At 49.6% G+C, this 17,031-nt stretch overlaps 1 protein-coding gene across 1 annotated transcript in view; it reads right to left on the bottom strand.

The window, feature by feature from the left end:
• The window catches only part of LOC115396912 (ATPase family protein 2 homolog), a 69,198-nt gene that overhangs the window by 18,044 nt on the left and 34,123 nt on the right, over positions 1-17,031 (bottom strand). The window contains exons 16-17 of the mRNA XM_030103000.1: positions 4,069-4,242; positions 3,673-3,720 (exon numbers count right to left, since the gene is read on the bottom strand). Of these exons, the coding sequence (XP_029958860.1) occupies positions 3,673-3,720; positions 4,069-4,242 (222 nt within the window). The remainder of the gene's footprint in view (positions 1-3,672; positions 3,721-4,068; positions 4,243-17,031) is intronic.

The raw sequence follows: 17,031 nt of genomic DNA, 5'->3' as shown, positions 1-17,031 counted from the left end.
CATCAATTGAGCACGTTGTCTCGTTTCTGTTCCTGTCCCTGAAGGCATGATTACGGAACGTTGTTTCGTTCTTGTCCCTGAAGGCATCATTTCAGAACGTCGTCTCGTTCCTGTACCTGAACACATCGTTTTAGAACACCTACTTGCTCCTGTCTTTGAAGGCATCATTTCAGAATGCAATCTCGTTCCTGTCCCTGAAGGCATCATTTCAGAACGTCCTCTGGTTTCTGTCCCTGAAGGCATCATTTGGCGTCCGAGTGCTGGTTGGTACCAAACACTTTGAGTGGATTATTAGCAGTGATCACAGTCTGTCCAGATGTTTTGGTTGGAGAATAAATAGAGACATGTTTTTAATTGATCTGAGATTCCTTTTCTGTCCGTTTCACTTTTCAGACATCAGACTTGTGCTGATAAGTGATCCAGAATCGAAGCAACAAAAACGGGATCAGCCTCTCAAAAGACCTCGGGTCCGAATCCGGCTGGAGCAGGACTACCCGCGGCTAAGCGGACGAGGTATATAACAGGGTGAGAGCTGATATCCGATATGGAGGAAGCTGAAAGAGCTCCAGGTTTTTAACAAGGCTGCAAACACGACCGAGCGCTGACTTTCAGCATGTGACAGGGCGATAAATCCTCCAGCTCTGTTCCTGTCAGGGCTTGATCAGCGGCGCAGCATCACACCTTCCTCCAGGAACCGTCCTCTTCCTCCTCTTCTTCTGCGTGACAACACGCCGATTACTGGATCAAATAGTGCTTCTGTGTGGAGGAGTGACGAGCTGCTGACGGAGAGCCAGGAGCGATTCTCTGCAGGAGCGCTGGTGGAGGGGTGGAGGGGGGCTGACGGCTGGTGGAGGGCTGGTGGGGGGGTGGAGGAGGGCTGAAGGCTGGTGGGGGGTGCAGGGCTGGAAAACCAGGTGTCACTCTGGCAGGTAGGAAGACAGGTGAGTTTAACAAGCTGATAATACCTGAGTGACCCCCGACCTCCTCCACCCCTCCTCCTCTTAATCCCGCCTCCCTTTTCCAGAGAACCACACACATTTCCCAAGAAGGGAAGCTTCAGGGATCGAGGCGGTTAAAGGTCTGGATGTGTCTGCGAGCAGGAGAGACTTCTCTGAGCTGGATCCATCTGGCTAGCTTTACAGTCTCCAGAACATTCTGCTGACGTTTTGGTCGAAGTTATCAAGAACTCCTGGAAGTCGACAGCAGATTAATGTACTGATGGAGGAGTGCTGTTCCAAAAACTCCACGCACCACGTTTTGACAGAAACTGTCCACTGCAGACTGAAAACATGCCTGAGAGCTTCAGCTTCACCTTCAGCCTCCAGTTCCCAGCTTCAGAGTCCAGCCTCAAGTTCCCGTCTCCACCTTCAGTTTCACTCTCGGGCTTCAGTTTCAGTCTCAGGATGAAGCCTCACTTTCACCTTCTGTATTCTTTATTTGTTTTATCCTCATCTGTTATCCTTCCTTTATGGTTATTGTCATGTTTCAGTTGTAATATTGAAGCTTTGTGGATTGAGCTGAGCATACCGAGCATTTAAAGTCACTTTATAAAATCCACCGGGACTCAGATTTACGACCAAACAGGAGGACATGAGGACCAATAGTCGCCATTTTTTAAGTTTGAGTTCACTTCAAACTTGAGCGTCTTCTGGCAACATGTTTTCTTTTTTATATGTTGATAAGATCTGAGACTTTATTTGTCTATTGACCTTAAAGTCCATCACAGAGGCACAAACAGGAAACTCTGCAGGGACCAGCCTCCAGAGCCGGACCAGAGCAGGGATGTTCTCCCTCTGACAGTACCGAGACCCCCAGAGATAAGCTCTGGTAAACAAGACAGAGCTGCATGTGCAGCAGAAGATCCAGACTCGTCTGTTTACTTGCTCATTTCTTGTCTTTGTCTGGCGGAGTTCTGAGAGCGTCCCTGCTCCCTGGATCTTGTTTTCTTCTGAACTTCCCCTCGGAGATCGGGGGGTTTCAGGTTTCATCTAATCTCTGGTGATCTGCGGCGCTGGTATGTAAAGCAGAATAGAGCTCAGGTGGGACGCAGCTCTGTTTGTTCCTCTTATCGGCCGCGCTGTGGCTCGCCTCGCCGTCTTCCTGGGGCTGGAACCTCCATTCCTCGGCGGAGACGCCACAGCAGAAGCCCCGATGTCGAGCTCAACACCTGATAGCGGGGGATTGGTTTCTCACTGCATACCTGCTCCAGGTGCACGCCCGCTCCGGGGTGGAGGTGGGCGGAGCGGAGGGGTTTCAGGATATGAGAGGGCCTCACAGATAACCTCAGACTGGCCTCCAGAGAATCAGACACGTGGCCGTGCCGATCAGCCCGGGACCCCACCAGGCTCCGAAGGGAACGGCAGCCGCAAACTGACGAATCCCTTCTGGTATCAAGCACAGAAGAAATGTTTTGTATATATGTTTGCTGGCATCGCAGCAACAGCTGCTCTAGGTCCAGAACTCTTTGAAGGAAGGGTCTGAAAACCCAGAAAACCAGCTCAGATCCTTCTGAAGATGTTGAACTGAAGTCTGTAGTGAGCCCAAATACCTTCCAGAACCCTTCCAGGATTCAAGACCCAGGAAACCTTCCAGGACCCTTCCAGGATTGTTCTACGTCTCCTACAATACCCTCCTAGGACCCTTTAAAGACCCCTTACAGGACTCTTCCAGTTTCCCATCCAGAGACCTTCCAGAACCCCTCCGGAACCTTTCAAGGCTCCCTACCAGAAGCCTTCCAGGATCCCTAATAGGACTACTTCGAGGGGGCTTCTAGGAGCCACCAAGGACTCCTTCCCAAGACCCTCCAAAGACAACTTCGAGGAATCTTCCAGAACCCTTTCCAGGATTCCTTAAGGACCCTTCCAGGACCCCTCAAGGAGTCTTCTAGGATCCCGTCCAGAAACCTTCCAGGACCTCTCCAGAACCTTTCAAGGTTCCTTACCAGAAACCTCCAGGATCCCTCCTAGGACTACTTCGAGGGGGCTTCCAGGACCCAGCAAAGGACCCTTTCCCAAGCCCGTTCCAAGATAACTTCCAGGACTCCTTCCAGAAACCCTTCGAGGACACATCAACGAGTCTTCCTGGATCCCTTTCATAAATCTTCCAAGACTCCTCCCAAGACTACTTCTGGGGGGCCAAACAAGACCGGTTCCAAGACCCTTCCAGGATCCCCTCCAGGACCGTTCCAGGACCCCGTGTCCTTCTTCACCCTGAGGCCGGTTCCTCCTCATCCTAATAAAACAAGTAAAACCCTAGTCTGGATCAAATCTGGAGTAACCCATGATAAAGATCAAGATATATATATATGTATATATATATATATATATATATATATATATATATATATATATATATATATATATATATATATATATACAGAGAAAGAGAGAGAGAGAGAGAGAGAGAGAGAGAGAGAGAGAGAGAGAGAGAGAGAGAGAGATACAGTAGGAGGTGTGTGTGTGTTTTGATTGGCAGTCAGCTTCACGATTGTCTGCCGACTGTCCATGAACGTCATGCCAGTTAATGTCCCTGATGTCCATGTGAGGGACCGACGCCCCCCTGGTGACTCCAGGTGTGCTCAGACTCCTGAAAGCAGGGTTCAGGGTTTCTCCCTGCCTGGCGCTGCTCCTTTCGTCGTGTTCTGCTCGCTGCTTCTCCTGCCATGTGACTCACAGAGTGTTTGTGCGACGGCTCGCAGTCCTGTGAGCCCAGGACGGCGCTCTGTGACACAGCGCAGACGCCACACAGGCATCATGGAAAAGCACAGGAACATCTCTGCAATCCAGACCACACTCACCGCCCGCCTCGTGGAGCGGCGTGAAGGCTCCGTTCACCATCGATAAGTGAATTCAGAGCAGCAAATCTGAAGAAATGTTTTGATTTGAGCAAATCAGTCCAGGTGTGTAAAAACACACACATTCAGCAGGACAGGCTGAACAGGGACTCTGCCCGGAGAGTCGGACTCTGGATTGTTCCTGCCGGGGGAGGGGCTAGTGCTTTCTAACCACATGCTGATAAGATCAGCCACTGAATGATTTCAGTCTGCTCTGCAGCCGATAAGAGAAGAGCGCGGCTCACCTCTGCTCCGGAGTACTTGTTGGTCCGAGTCACCAGCTCGTCCACCGAGACGTCTCCGTCCACGGGCATGTTGCCAAACTGGAGAGAAAAGATCTCCCTGCGGGTGGCGGCGTCTGGAAGAGGCACGTAGATGATTCGGTCCAGGCGACCGGGACGCATCAGAGCCTGTGGACCAGAGAGAAGACAGACGGGACCGGGTTTACAGCGTTCCCGGTCAACGAGCCGGTGCGTTGAGACCAAACGACTGTAGATCATTAGAAGTGGGGATGCTCGATACCAATACCACAGCCTTGAGTATCGGTCGATATCAATACAATACCTCCTGTTTCCCTCTCTTTAGTTAATGATAAAAGCTACTTTCAACATCATTTTATGAATACTGACGTCTGAAAATACCACAGTGACCATGCAACAGATATTCTGCTCCCTGGAGGAAGAAATAAACTATCTGACAAAATAACTGTCGTTCTGTAATACTGCTGTGGTTTTATTTAAAGGTGCTGTAGGCAGGATTCCGCATCTCCGCCATCTTGCTTAGGTTTACCTAAGCAAGATGGCGATTTGACCCATCTAAGATGGCGATTTGAAACCCAGCACAGCCAATCCTGTCCTGTTTTCTCTGACATCACGCCCTTATGCAAGTTAAGCCCCTCCCACAAGAACGTGTGACGAACGCCCCTCGACCAATCACGGTTAGCCTCAGGGGCTCTTCTGATTGGTCAAAGATACCTGGAGCTGTCGAGATTCCTTTTCAGCTCAGAACAGAGACAGATGGAAACGCTGCGCCCTCGCGGTAGTGCAATTATGCTACACTTCTAAAGGATTATCAATGGATACTCTAACATTTAATCCAAAGAAAACACAGAAAAATTAGCATTGACTAGCAAAATCGTGCCTACAGCACCTTTAAAAATTCAAGAGCACATTTTAAACAGCTTTTGACAGTGATCAACAAGATTCAGCAGCACCAGACAAACATCTCAAATAAAAGTACAACTTGGTGAAAATGTTTAAATTAAAAGAAAAGGGAATTATAGATCAAGTGTCAAAAAGCAAAACAAGCTGCATAAATAATCTGGTCAAATAAAAGCATCTCTAGTAGAATCAAGTAGCACAGGAAGCTACACATGACCTCTTCACAGTAAAACTCTGACCTGTGATGCTCGACTTGTAACATCAGAAAGATAAAATAAACACAAACATTACCATAAGTATTCATGTGTCAAACAGTCCGCATCTTCCAGATGTTCAGAGATGAAGCCGCACACCTGTCTGTTCTTCAGAGGAATCACTGTACCATAGCTTATCTCTTAGTGTTTCAGATTAACTGGTTCCCCTGTTAACTAGTGACTGACTTCCTCCAGCGTCTGCTGTTGCTGTTAGTTAAACATGTTAAACACTGTTATCTGCCCTTGTGAACATTTGTTTATCCTCATTAGAATGAACTTTCAAAGTCTTTCAGCTTTGGCGAGTCTCTCTTTAACTCTCTTTAACATCTGCTGTTACGAACAGTTTATAGTCATCAGTTAACAAGGAAACCAGCAAATCCTAAACACCATCTGTCAACTGAAAGCTTGACTCTGTAGTGTTGAAATGTCCAGGTAAGGCTCTTAGTAAGACTCCTGGTGAGACTCTCGTTCAGACTCCTTGTAAGACTCCTGGTAAGACTCTCGTTCAGACTCCTGGTAAGACTCTCGTTCAGACTCCTGGTAAGACTCTCGTTCAGACTCCTGGTAAGACTCTCGGTAAGACTCTCGTTCAGACTCCTGGTAAGACTCTCGTTCAGACTCCTGGTAAGACTCTTGGTAAGACTCTCGCTCAGACTCCTGGTAAGACTCCTGGTAAGACTCTCGTTCAGACTCCTGGTGAGATTCTCGCTCAGATTCCTGGTGAGACTTTCGTTCAGACTCCTGGGAAGACTCCAAGTAAGACTCCTGGTGAGACTCCTGGTGAGACTCCTGGTGAGACTCCTGGTGAGACTCCTGGTGAGACTTCTGGTTAGACTTCTGGTTAGACTTCTGGTTAGACTTCTGGTTAGACTTCTGGTTGGACTTCTGGTTGGACTTCTGGTTAGACTCCTGTCCTCATCTCTTCATTTCAAATTCCACTTTTGGTACTGCCACTGCTCAGGCTCCAAGGGGAACCATGGTTCTTCAGACCATAACCTCAACTTTGAGACTGTAAAACTCTTCTGGCTGGAGGCCACCCTATCAGTGAACAAGGTACACTTCCTGCTGCTGGTACTGCTACTGCTGACACTGCTGCTGGGACTACTGCTACTGCTAACATTTGAAAACAACAACCCCCCTACCCACAAAAAAAAAACATCTAATCTTTTTGGAATCGGCATCATTCCACCTGAAGGCTCAATGAACAGAAGTGGAGAGACGGAGAGGAAATATGAAATCCTGCAGATCAGAGGCTGGGAGCCAGAGAGCTAGCAGAGACAGGGGGGTGAATCCTCTGCATGACGGATTGCATCCACCTTGCTGCACCACCGACATGACAGGTATCATTAGACACGAGCCATTAGTGATCGGAAAAGCCCCGGGGCCACAAAAACCAACCCGCTTTCCGTCAACATTCCAACCATTCATACATGGAAGAATTGTTTTTGCTGCGTGTTGGTGAGAGCGGTTTAAAAAAATCATGCAAAGCAAAGCTCGGGTTGGTCAGACTGATCAAAACAGAAAAAAGAGAAAAAAAAAAACCTCTGCTGTCTCTGCGCCAAGTTTCACTGCCGATAACAACAGTAATCATTCCAGGCATTGCAGTCCTCCTGGAGAAGTGATTACCCCCTAATGACAGACGACTTCCTATCTGAGGAGCTGCTACCTCTCCTTAACCACTGAGGAATGCTGGGAATCTTCTTCCTCGGAGCGTTGCTCCTGAGCACATTCCTGACCCGCTCTGAGCTACGCCTCTGAACTGTTTACAGCCCGCCGGCCCGCCGCGCAGGTGTCCGATTCTTAGACAGAGGCTTGACCCGCCGCAGCTGAACGAACATCTCCGAAAACATGGCCGCTGCTTTGCACATTCGCCTCGTTGTTGGGGTTGGTGGGCGTGCAGCGTGACAGCGGGCTGTCTGGAGGAACCGGCAGCCGGCCTCAGGAGACTCCGGTCGACTGGGTTCCCCGCCAGACGGCATCTCGTGTGCTCTCCCAACCTGTCGGTCTGCAATCCTCAGAGGCCTGGGTGAGTCACAGCCGCTCGGCGCCGGGCCACCCTCAGCTCCTGCAGCTGCAGGGATGACGGGACATAAAGCCCAGAGGAAAGGTCAGAGGTCAGAGGGGTCCACATCTGCAGTTCCGATCGGGACATTTTTAAGCCCTGAGCGGACATACTGCTGAGAAAAACATAAAAATCCTCAGTTCCACATGTGATTCCAGTCAGATTAACTGCTAAAGATGAGCTGGTGTCAATCTGTGCTTCAGAGTGGATCTCTCCATCTTTATGGAAAGTTGAGAAACACTTGAAGAACCACATTTCTTTCCCTTATGAGAACGGAAGTTGTCACACTGCAGATCACCTCTACACAAAGCAGGATTCCTGCATCTGCCACCATATCCGACAGCAGGTAGTTTCATGTCACTGATCAACACTTTGTTCTTCTGAACTCACATTTGAAGGGCTGTGTTTGTTCTGTTAAAGGAGCTGCTGAGGCTCTCCTCTGCACCAGTTCCTCCACTGCTGAACCGAGAGGAGGTGCAGAGCAGAAAGCAGCCTGTCGAGCAGATCTGGAGCAGCGTCTTTCCACGACGCGCCGGTCGGAGGCCCAGCGCCTCGGACGGCCACCGGACCTGCTTTATGTCAGCTCTGATCTGGGTGTGGGAGGGGATCCGAGGAGGAGCCCGGTGGAGAGAAACAGAGAGTAAATCAGAGCAGAGGGAGGGCCGAGCTGGCAGCCAGTCAAAAACATGAGAGGCTCTCACTCTGGATTCTGCCCTTGAGTCAAACTCGCATCCGGCAGGCGAGGCCACCATGTCCAAGAACCAAATAACTCTGCTGCTGTTAACCCCCTGCTGTCCTGCTCCACACAGCCGCCACTCAGTCAGCAGCTCCACTTTTACACCGAGGCAAGCAGGAAACGTCTGAGGAACGCCACGTTTGTTTAGGAGAAAATCATCTGTTCTTCTCAGCTTTAGGGACATGCTCTGTACAGATTCACCAGACCGAGGATGATCCCAACACACGCACACGCACGCTCACGCGCACGCTCACGCGCACGCTCACGCACGCGCACGCGCGCGCGCGCACACACACACACACACACACACACACACACACACACACACACACACACACACACACACACACACACACACACACACACACACACACACACACACACACACACACACACACACACACACAGGTCAAACTGTCTGTCTGAAAAGTTTTCATTTCAGATTCAGTGTTTGGAAGTCTTGTGTTTTGACTTGGAAAAAAAGAACTGAAAGACTTGAGACTCAACTTGGACTTGGAAGTTAAAGACTTGGAACTTGACTTGAGACATGATGACCTGAATGACTCGAGTGTTGCTGATTTCCCGCTTTCAGTCTGAATAGAAATTTTAAAATCAATGTCAGATAACACCTGATATGAGCACAGGCTAGGAATGGCATCATGACTGGATCAATACCCTGTCAGACATGCTCTCTCTGCCTACATGTCTTGTCCCACAACCAATCAGAGACAAGTTGTTGTTCCACAGCCAATCAGAGAGGAGAAGGAGGGTTAGCAAAACAGGAAGTTAAAGGACGCTTCCGATGGACGGACCGGATGACAGACCGATGGATGAACCAATGGACGGGACTGTTGATAGACAATGGACTGCTCGATGGACCGATGGACGGACCAGTGCCCAGATGATGGATAGATGGACGGACCTATCGTTGGATGACAGACCAATGGACCGATCAATAGACGGATCAGTCCAAAGACCAATGAATGGACCGGTTCGACGGACCGATGGACGGACCAATGGATGGAAAAGTTTGACAGACCAACGGACGGACCAATGGGGGGGACTGGTCAATGAAATGATGGATAGATTGGTACATGGATGACAGACCACTGGACGGACCAATGAACTGTCTGGTAGACAGGCGGATGGATAGAGCGGCCGAGGGACCGATGGTAGGACGGATCGCCAGACCGATTGATGAACTGATCATTGTGAAGTGGAGCTGAGGGAAAGTGTCCATCGGGGGAACGAGCTCAAACCACTCAAAAATCTGGAGAAGATAAAACAGCCTCAGGTGCTCTGAAGAGTTTCCCTCTGGGACTAATGAAGGTTTTCTATTCTATTCCACTCAATGTTTCTATTCAGCAGAATTTCTGCACCTTAACATCCTGACATTAAAATGAGTTTTCACTGTGATCGTGGTGAGTTGTAGCTCCGCCTTCCTCCAGAAGAAGACTCTGACCAGGATCATCACAATGTCTCACACACACACACACACACACACACACACACACACACACACACACACACACACAGGGTGAATGATCACATATGCTGCCACTTGCAGATACTTACTGAGGAGAAAAACATAAACAGCCACGTTGCTGAGTGACAGAGTCGACTCGGCCAGATCAGTTTCCACTTCCGTGAAATCTAAACATTAGCTTGTTTACCCTCATCCTGTGTGTGTGTGTGTGTGTGTGTGTGTGTGTGTGTGTGTGTGTGTGTGTCCATGTTAACAGGGTGAGTCATCAAAGCTTAAGAAAGCTGAAAAAGGAAATGAAACTTTCTTGTTCTTGTTCTTCTTCATTAGTGAGCAATACAAGTTATGAGAGTTCATGATGTGATTATTTGTGTTGAAATGTTTTTGTCACATTTTCCGATCAAACACACTCATCAGCTCAGCTGATGGACTGGAGTTTCTCATCTGAAGGACTGGTTGTGGTCATCGGATTTTTCCTTTTCACATTTTGATGGTTTTTCTGGAAGTTTTTAAATCTCATTATGACTAATCATTGACGTTTGGACCATGTCGGTGCGGGCAAGCCACATTCCACAGAACTCTGAAGGTGTCATTTTGTTACTTCATCAGTCTCACTGATCCATAAATATTCATCTTATTAGCATTAAGCATGCTCCCTGTGTCAGTGAGGGCTGTACTGCAAAGACAGTTTTTTCTCTCATCAAGTTAACTTCAGCAATTACCTGATTTTCTCTTATCCAGCTAACTTCAAGATTAACTTGGTTTTTGCATATCCAGCTAACTTCAGGATTAACCTTGTTTTTTCTTATCTAGCTAACTTCAAGATTAACTTGGTTTTTGCATATCCAGCTAACTTCAGGATTAACCTTGTTTTTTCTTATCTAGCTAACTTCAAGATTAACTTGGTTTTTGTATATCCAGATAACTTCAGGATTAACGTGATTTTCTCTTCTATAGCTAACATCAAGATGAACCTGGTTTTCTCTTGTCTAGCTAACTTCAAGATTAACCTGGTTTCTCGAGCTAACTTTTACATTAACCTGTCTTTTTCTCAACCAGCTAACTTCAGGATTAACCTGGTTCCCCTTCAACGACTAACTTCAAGATTAGCCCGGCTTTATCTTCTAGAATTAACTTCAATATTTACCTGGTTTGCTCTTTTAGAGCTAACTCTAGGATTAACCTGGTTTTCTCATCCAGAGCTAACTTCAGGATTAACCTGGTTTAGGAACGCTCTCAGCGGACAAGAGACTAAATTACAGCGTGTCCCGGGCAGAAGGAGACAGGCAGACACCCAGCAGAGGGAAAATGTCTTTCTTTGGAAGAAACAGCTTGATTTACTTTTTCCAAATGATCTGAAACAGTTGTGCAGCGTACCATGTCATGTTCACCACTGACAGAAAATAAACAGTTAAATGAAAATGAAATATTTGAAATGGACAGAAATAATGATCTCTTATGTCGTGATCTACATTGATACTGATTGAAATAAAGAAGATTATCGTCAGACACTTTTTTTCCAAATTCTCCAGCCCCATGAACCTCACACGAGGCAAAACCTCCTCAGGGAGAACATGCAAACACTCTGAGTCAGTCCAAATTCAAAAAGTGGCGGCAGCTGAGCACAGCAGCCACTTCTCCACCGCGCCGCCCATTTCTTGATGTTCCTGCACATGCAGAAAGGTGAACGTGATCGACACCGGAGCAACTCGCAGAGGATAACGAGACGAGGAGGAGAATCCTCCACCCTGCATGTGAAAAGCTGTGTCAGATTTCTCCACACACAAGGTCACCCTCTCCTGGTCTCGCCTCAGCGCCCCGGCTCGGTAACTAGATCCGGGCCGGTACGGTGACAAACCGGCTTTACTCACAGGAGAGGAGCTCACTGGGTTCACCCATTCATCCAGTCTCAAACCCCTTCCTGTCTGAGTGCTGGTGAAAACAACAAGCAAGGAAATATCGGGATTTGTCATATTATTCAGCTCTAATACTGTTAGGTTTAGGGTTTACCTCACTCTAACCCCTCTCTCTAAACCCAGCTCCTCTCTCTAAACCTCACTCTAATACTGCTCTCTTAAACGTATTGTAATCCCTCTCTACATCTAACTATAATCCTTTACACCCTCATCTCCATCCTCATCATTGTCTTCATCCTCATCATCATCCTCATCCTCAACATTTCATCATCATTCTCATTATCATCATCATCCTCATCCTCAACATTTCATCCTCATCATCATCAGCTTCATCCTCCTCCTCCTCCTCCTCCTCGTCATCCTCACCTTGCGTCCACAGTCAAGTTAGCACTTGGTATGTTTGTAATTGCGCTGCCTCTGAATGTGGCCAGTAATCCCTTCCAGCTGCCTCCTTCACTCACAGCCACCCTCCTCTTCCTCCTCTTCCTCCTCTTCCTCTCGCAGTAACTGTAGCTGCGGCTCCCACCATGTTTTCCACGGTTTGCCCCGGTGGATTCGTCCTGTTGACAGCGCCAAGCCTTTTATGAATCGAAAACACAGTATTCCCTTTCAGGAGGGGAGACGACGGAGGGGGGAGGGGGGCAGGGGGGAGGGTGGGGGGAGGGACAGCCAAGCACTGTCCACAACAGACCTCAAACTTCAGAGTTTAGGTCGTCATGTGTTCAGAAGAAAAGAGTGAGGGACAGACAGTGAGAAGGGAGGGATGGGGGGGGGGGGGCGGGCTGGAAGGCACAAAGGAGAGCGTAATTAAGACAGGAAATGGGAGAAGAGAGGAGGGCTCTGGGGGCTTTCAGAACGAGGCTGGAGGAGTGGGGCCGATACCCGAGCCGTCTGAATGGAAATCAGATAATCTGTTAACACAAGGCATGGCCCAGATCCCGCTCGCACACTGACATGGATAGGCCACTTCCTGTTCCAGAGCGCCACTGTGGCACAAAGTGTGGCCGAGGAAACCAGCTGTTCCAGCCAAACTCTGCCTCTCCGAGCCGGGGCGACAGGTGGGGCGAAACACCGACCCGTATGCTCAGCTCACTGCTGCCTGGCCCACCTAACAACCAAACCGTTCTCACTGTAACCAACCCTCTCTCATCAACATCTGCATCAGGCAGTGGCTCAAATGAACACTGTTGGTTATGAGCAATAACTTGGACATTAGGCAGAAGATTCAGTGCTTTTGGTTCGAGAGACTTTGAATTTTACTTTGAAAGTCATGGGCCTGCTGAGGAAAGTGGTTATTCTCTGAGAAGCTGCGTGATGAGAGCGATCAGTGGAAGAGGGTCCCGCCTCTGGAGCAGATCCCGGCAGGCTGCTACCGTCGCTAACAGGCCACATTATCACATCTGCTGCAGACGTCACATTTCTCACATGTCTTCAGTGATCTAACTCAAACACGTTCTACGTTTACACGGCCTGAAACACGACACACACCCTCCTCGGCCAAATGCAACAGGCTCCCTTTTCCACACTTTCCCAAAAGCAGATTTTACAACTTTATGCTCATTTACATTTTTGTGTGCTTTGTCACAGTATCACTTGCTGGAGCGCTGATCTACCTACCAGCAGAGTCCCGACGAGGTGTGAGGACCAGACTCTCCCCACAGCACCATAAAAGTCTTATTTACAATGGTTTGAACAACTTTATGGATTCCCCTGGAGGTGAACAGGAGGCCAAGGCTCTAAATCAAAGCTGCTTAGAGGTAGCTCTTTTTCTTCCAATTCATTTTATAAACTGTGGCGATTTAACAATCAGGAGGAATCGAGCCCATCGGACGGAGCCGTGCTGCGTCCGCAGCCTCCTTTTTCATTCTTCAATGTGGGAGCTGGAGGAGATGAGGGGAAAAAGCAGAAGAAAAAACACACACCTCCTCCAAGACCTCCACCTCTGCTCCCACTTCAAGAGCGAGGCGGTGCGACATGCAGCGGCATACCGCAGCTCAAACTTCCCCTTCCTCTTGAGGGGAAGCCATTTTATTGTGTTCCACTGAGATAATTGCCAATCCTTTAAATGAAAGGGTTTTCTCAGCGCTCTGGTAATTACTAGATACGCAGCGAGGGTCTGGTGAGGGAGGGGGAGGGGGGAGCGCAACATGACAGGCAGGTATTAAAATTCAATGGGTGGGGCAGGAAGGAAGCTGAGCGAGGGATGTGTTGAAACAGAGAGACGCGGGGGGGGGGGGTTAGCCTCCGCTGTGGGGTTGAGGAAGGACATGTTTATGATCGGAGGGTTGGGCTTTTTTTCATCCAGTGCAGCGATCTCATGCCAAGTGCCGAAGACACATCTGCTGGTGGAGCCGTCTGGCCATTGAGAGCTGATTTATGTGGTGATCGCTGACCTTCTTTCCTAAATCACTGATCTTTTTTCAGGAACTTCCCATTAAATTTGGAGCAGCTGAGTGGAGTTGAATAACTCTTCCAGACAGCCCAAATTACACAGTGCGCTTCCTCCTCGGTGTGTTGAGGAATGTCTCTGCGTGTTGATGGAGACGTTGAAAACCAAAGGAAGGCTTGGACTGGCTCGGGCGCACGTCTCTGAATCACTCAGGTGAACACGCACAGCTGGCTGACGAGCGCCGGAGGAGCGCCGGAGGAGCGCTGGAGGAGCGCCGGAGGAGCGCCGGAAGAGCGGCGGAAGAGCGGCGGAGGAGCGGCGGAGGAGCGCCGGAGGAGCGCCGGAGGAACGGCGGAGGAGCGCCGGAGGAACGGCGGAGGAACGGCGGAGGAGCGGCGGAGGAGCGGCGGAGGAGCGGCGGAGGAGCGGCGGAGGAACGGCGGAGGAGCGGCGGAGGAACGGCGGAGGAACGGCGGAGAAGCGGCGGAGGAACGGCGAAGGAGCGGCGGAGGAACGGCGGAGGAGCGGCGGAGGAACGGCGGAGGAGCGGCGGAGGAACGGCGGAGGAGCGCCGGAGGAATGCCGGAAGAATGCTAGACTAACGCTGGAGGAACACTGGAGGAACGATGTTGGAACGATGGAGAAACGCTGGAGGAGTGCTGGAGGAGCGCCACAGGAATGCTGGGAGAACACCAGAGGAACACTAGAAGAACGCCGGAAGAATGTTGGAGGAACACCAGATGAACACCAGAGGAGCATCCGAGGAAGGCTACAGGAACACCAGAGGAACGCCAGAGGAATGGTGGAGGAACACTAGAAGAACACAGAGGGATGCTGGAGGAAGGAGGGAGGAACACCAGAGGAAGGCCACAGGAACGCTCGAGGAATGCCAGAAAAAAGCCAGAAGAACACTGGAGGAAGGCCACAGGAACACCAGAGGAACACCAGAATAAAACCAGAGGAACGCTGGAGGAACACCAGATGTTATCAAAAGTCTTTGTCACACAAAGAAACACATTTCAAAAGTTGTGCTCAGTTGGTCTTTCAGCAGAACGGTGAAGGTTTACTAGTGACTGGAGAAAAAAAACTAGTTAGTATGAATAAATCAAATTGGAAATTGGTCATTGTTAACTGAACATGAAACTAACGGTCAAATGAGTGCATTAATGTCGTGTTAGCATTAGCACTGGCTGCCAGCACTGTGTAGGTCAGTCTGATTCAGTCATTCCACTGAGAAAAAGTGGCAGGAACACACTCTTGGTGGGATTTCAAGGTACAACAAGAAACTAAACAGTTAGCCTGAACAGCTCACAGCTAATGAAGAGGAGACCTGATCCACAGACCAGACCAAAGAGCCAGCAGCCATCTTTATGTTAGTGGTGGAAGATGCTCTAGAATCTGGATGTCAAAGGAGGAAGATGCTCTATAATCTGCCTGAATGCAGAAGGGAGATCGGTTGGGTTGTGAGACAGCAGCTCTGCAGTGGTTTTCATGACAAAACTTAAGACTTCAGTAAACTCTTCAGTTTCATTCCAGTTTAAGAACTAATCTCAGTTAGCATGTTGTTGCTATCTGAGGAAATCACTTGTGTGGAAAATGTACTGGAGCAGAAGTCTGAAACAAACAACAACATCCTGCGCTGGAAAACACGCAGTGCATTTCTGCACCTGTTCAGTAGCTGCAGGGGTTCGAGATGTGTCATGAGACGAACCACGCACAACTGATATTCAGGAACACATGAAATCAAGCAAATCTACATCGAAGCACGAGAAGCTCCGCCTCCTGGAAGCTCTTCCAGAGAAACATGACTGGATGCGGGGTGATTCCGGCTCCCAGAGTTCACTGGGCTCCTGCAGTCGTCCTGCGGCGTCGACAGCTTCGTCTGCCGATCAAATGGTCTATTTACACGCCATCGGGTATCATTTACACACTTTCCCCTGTGGTCCCTGACCCCGGACAACGGCCCTTCACAAGGGCCCGGGAGGCCCCGGGCCCGAGGGCCCGCCGGCAGGATGGAGGCGTGCTCTCAGCTTGTTATGTGACACGGAGATGAGCCGGGCCGGGGGAAGGTGAGGGGAGGAGTGGGGGCTGAAAGGGTGAGGTGGGGGGGCGGTCGACCTGCACAACAATGGCCCCTCTCAAGTCAGGAGGGCCCATCAGTTAAGTGTGTTTTCCTGCAATTTGAGAAAGTGGAATCTGGTCAAATTGGTGTCCTCTTGAGTTCCGATCGCATGAGTTATGTGACCGGAGGACAGGGAGGAGCCCGGGGTGGGGCGGGGGTGGGGATGAGTCCGAGGAGGCTCTCGCTGCCTTAATTGATAGTTCCAGAGCTTCTGAAAGAGGATGAAACACCCAGCGCTGAACAGCGGCATTCCAGGTCAGAATGGCCGTCTCCACGAGGCTGAGCGGCCGCTCTGCAGTTCAGGATCAGACTGGATGCTGGAAGTGGATGTGGAGTGACAGGCCAGCGCCACGAGCCACTCAACACGCCACTGCCACAAGGTCAGTGGGCCGAGGCGGTTCTTAACCCTGTGAGGAGGCTGAGTGGAGGGCTCTATCCGGTTCAACCAGAGGCTCTATCCAGAGAGGAGGCTCCATCAGAGATCAGTGATCTGATTGGACAAGTAAAGTCAACAACACTTGTTTGGTGAAGACATGTGCATCAGTGAGTTGAAACCTGGTCTCAGATCAATACTGCTCAGGTTTTCTGCTTCTGCAGACCAACTAGCCAAACGGCGTCCCATTTTAAAAGAGAAACGCCCTCCCTGGAGCAGAAGTGGTACGTTCAGCGATTCAAACCATCTCAACAGAGAGATGTGAGTTAAACCGAAAGCTGCCGGATTCTCCAGCTGGACTTCTGCTCATGGTCCGAGTTAAAAAGTTGTCATCTTATTTTGACATTTCAGAAGCCTGGCTCCTTGGAGTTTACCCAGAAAGCCGAGCTTTGGAGTGAAGTTCAACCAGAAGAACAGCAGACAGCACTGTGTGTGATGAGATCGGGGTGGACTGGCCACACTACCGGGCCAACACGAAGGTGAAATCCAGCTGAGCTGGTGACAGTGAGAACTGCATGATGATCTATTGGGTCCACTCAGCAACGCCCTGTTTGCAGACACACACATCCTTCCTTTTACAAGGGGGTATTGCTTTACAGTCTCCTGACCTTGGCTCCACGCAGTGAAACACAACACCGCCCACC

Source organism: Salarias fasciatus, chromosome 2 (genome assembly GCF_902148845.1).
Source record: "Salarias fasciatus chromosome 2, fSalaFa1.1, whole genome shotgun sequence".
In the NCBI taxonomy this organism is placed as follows: domain Eukaryota; kingdom Metazoa; phylum Chordata; class Actinopteri; order Blenniiformes; family Blenniidae; genus Salarias; species Salarias fasciatus.
This window is presented reverse-complemented; position numbering and strand designations above follow the sequence as displayed.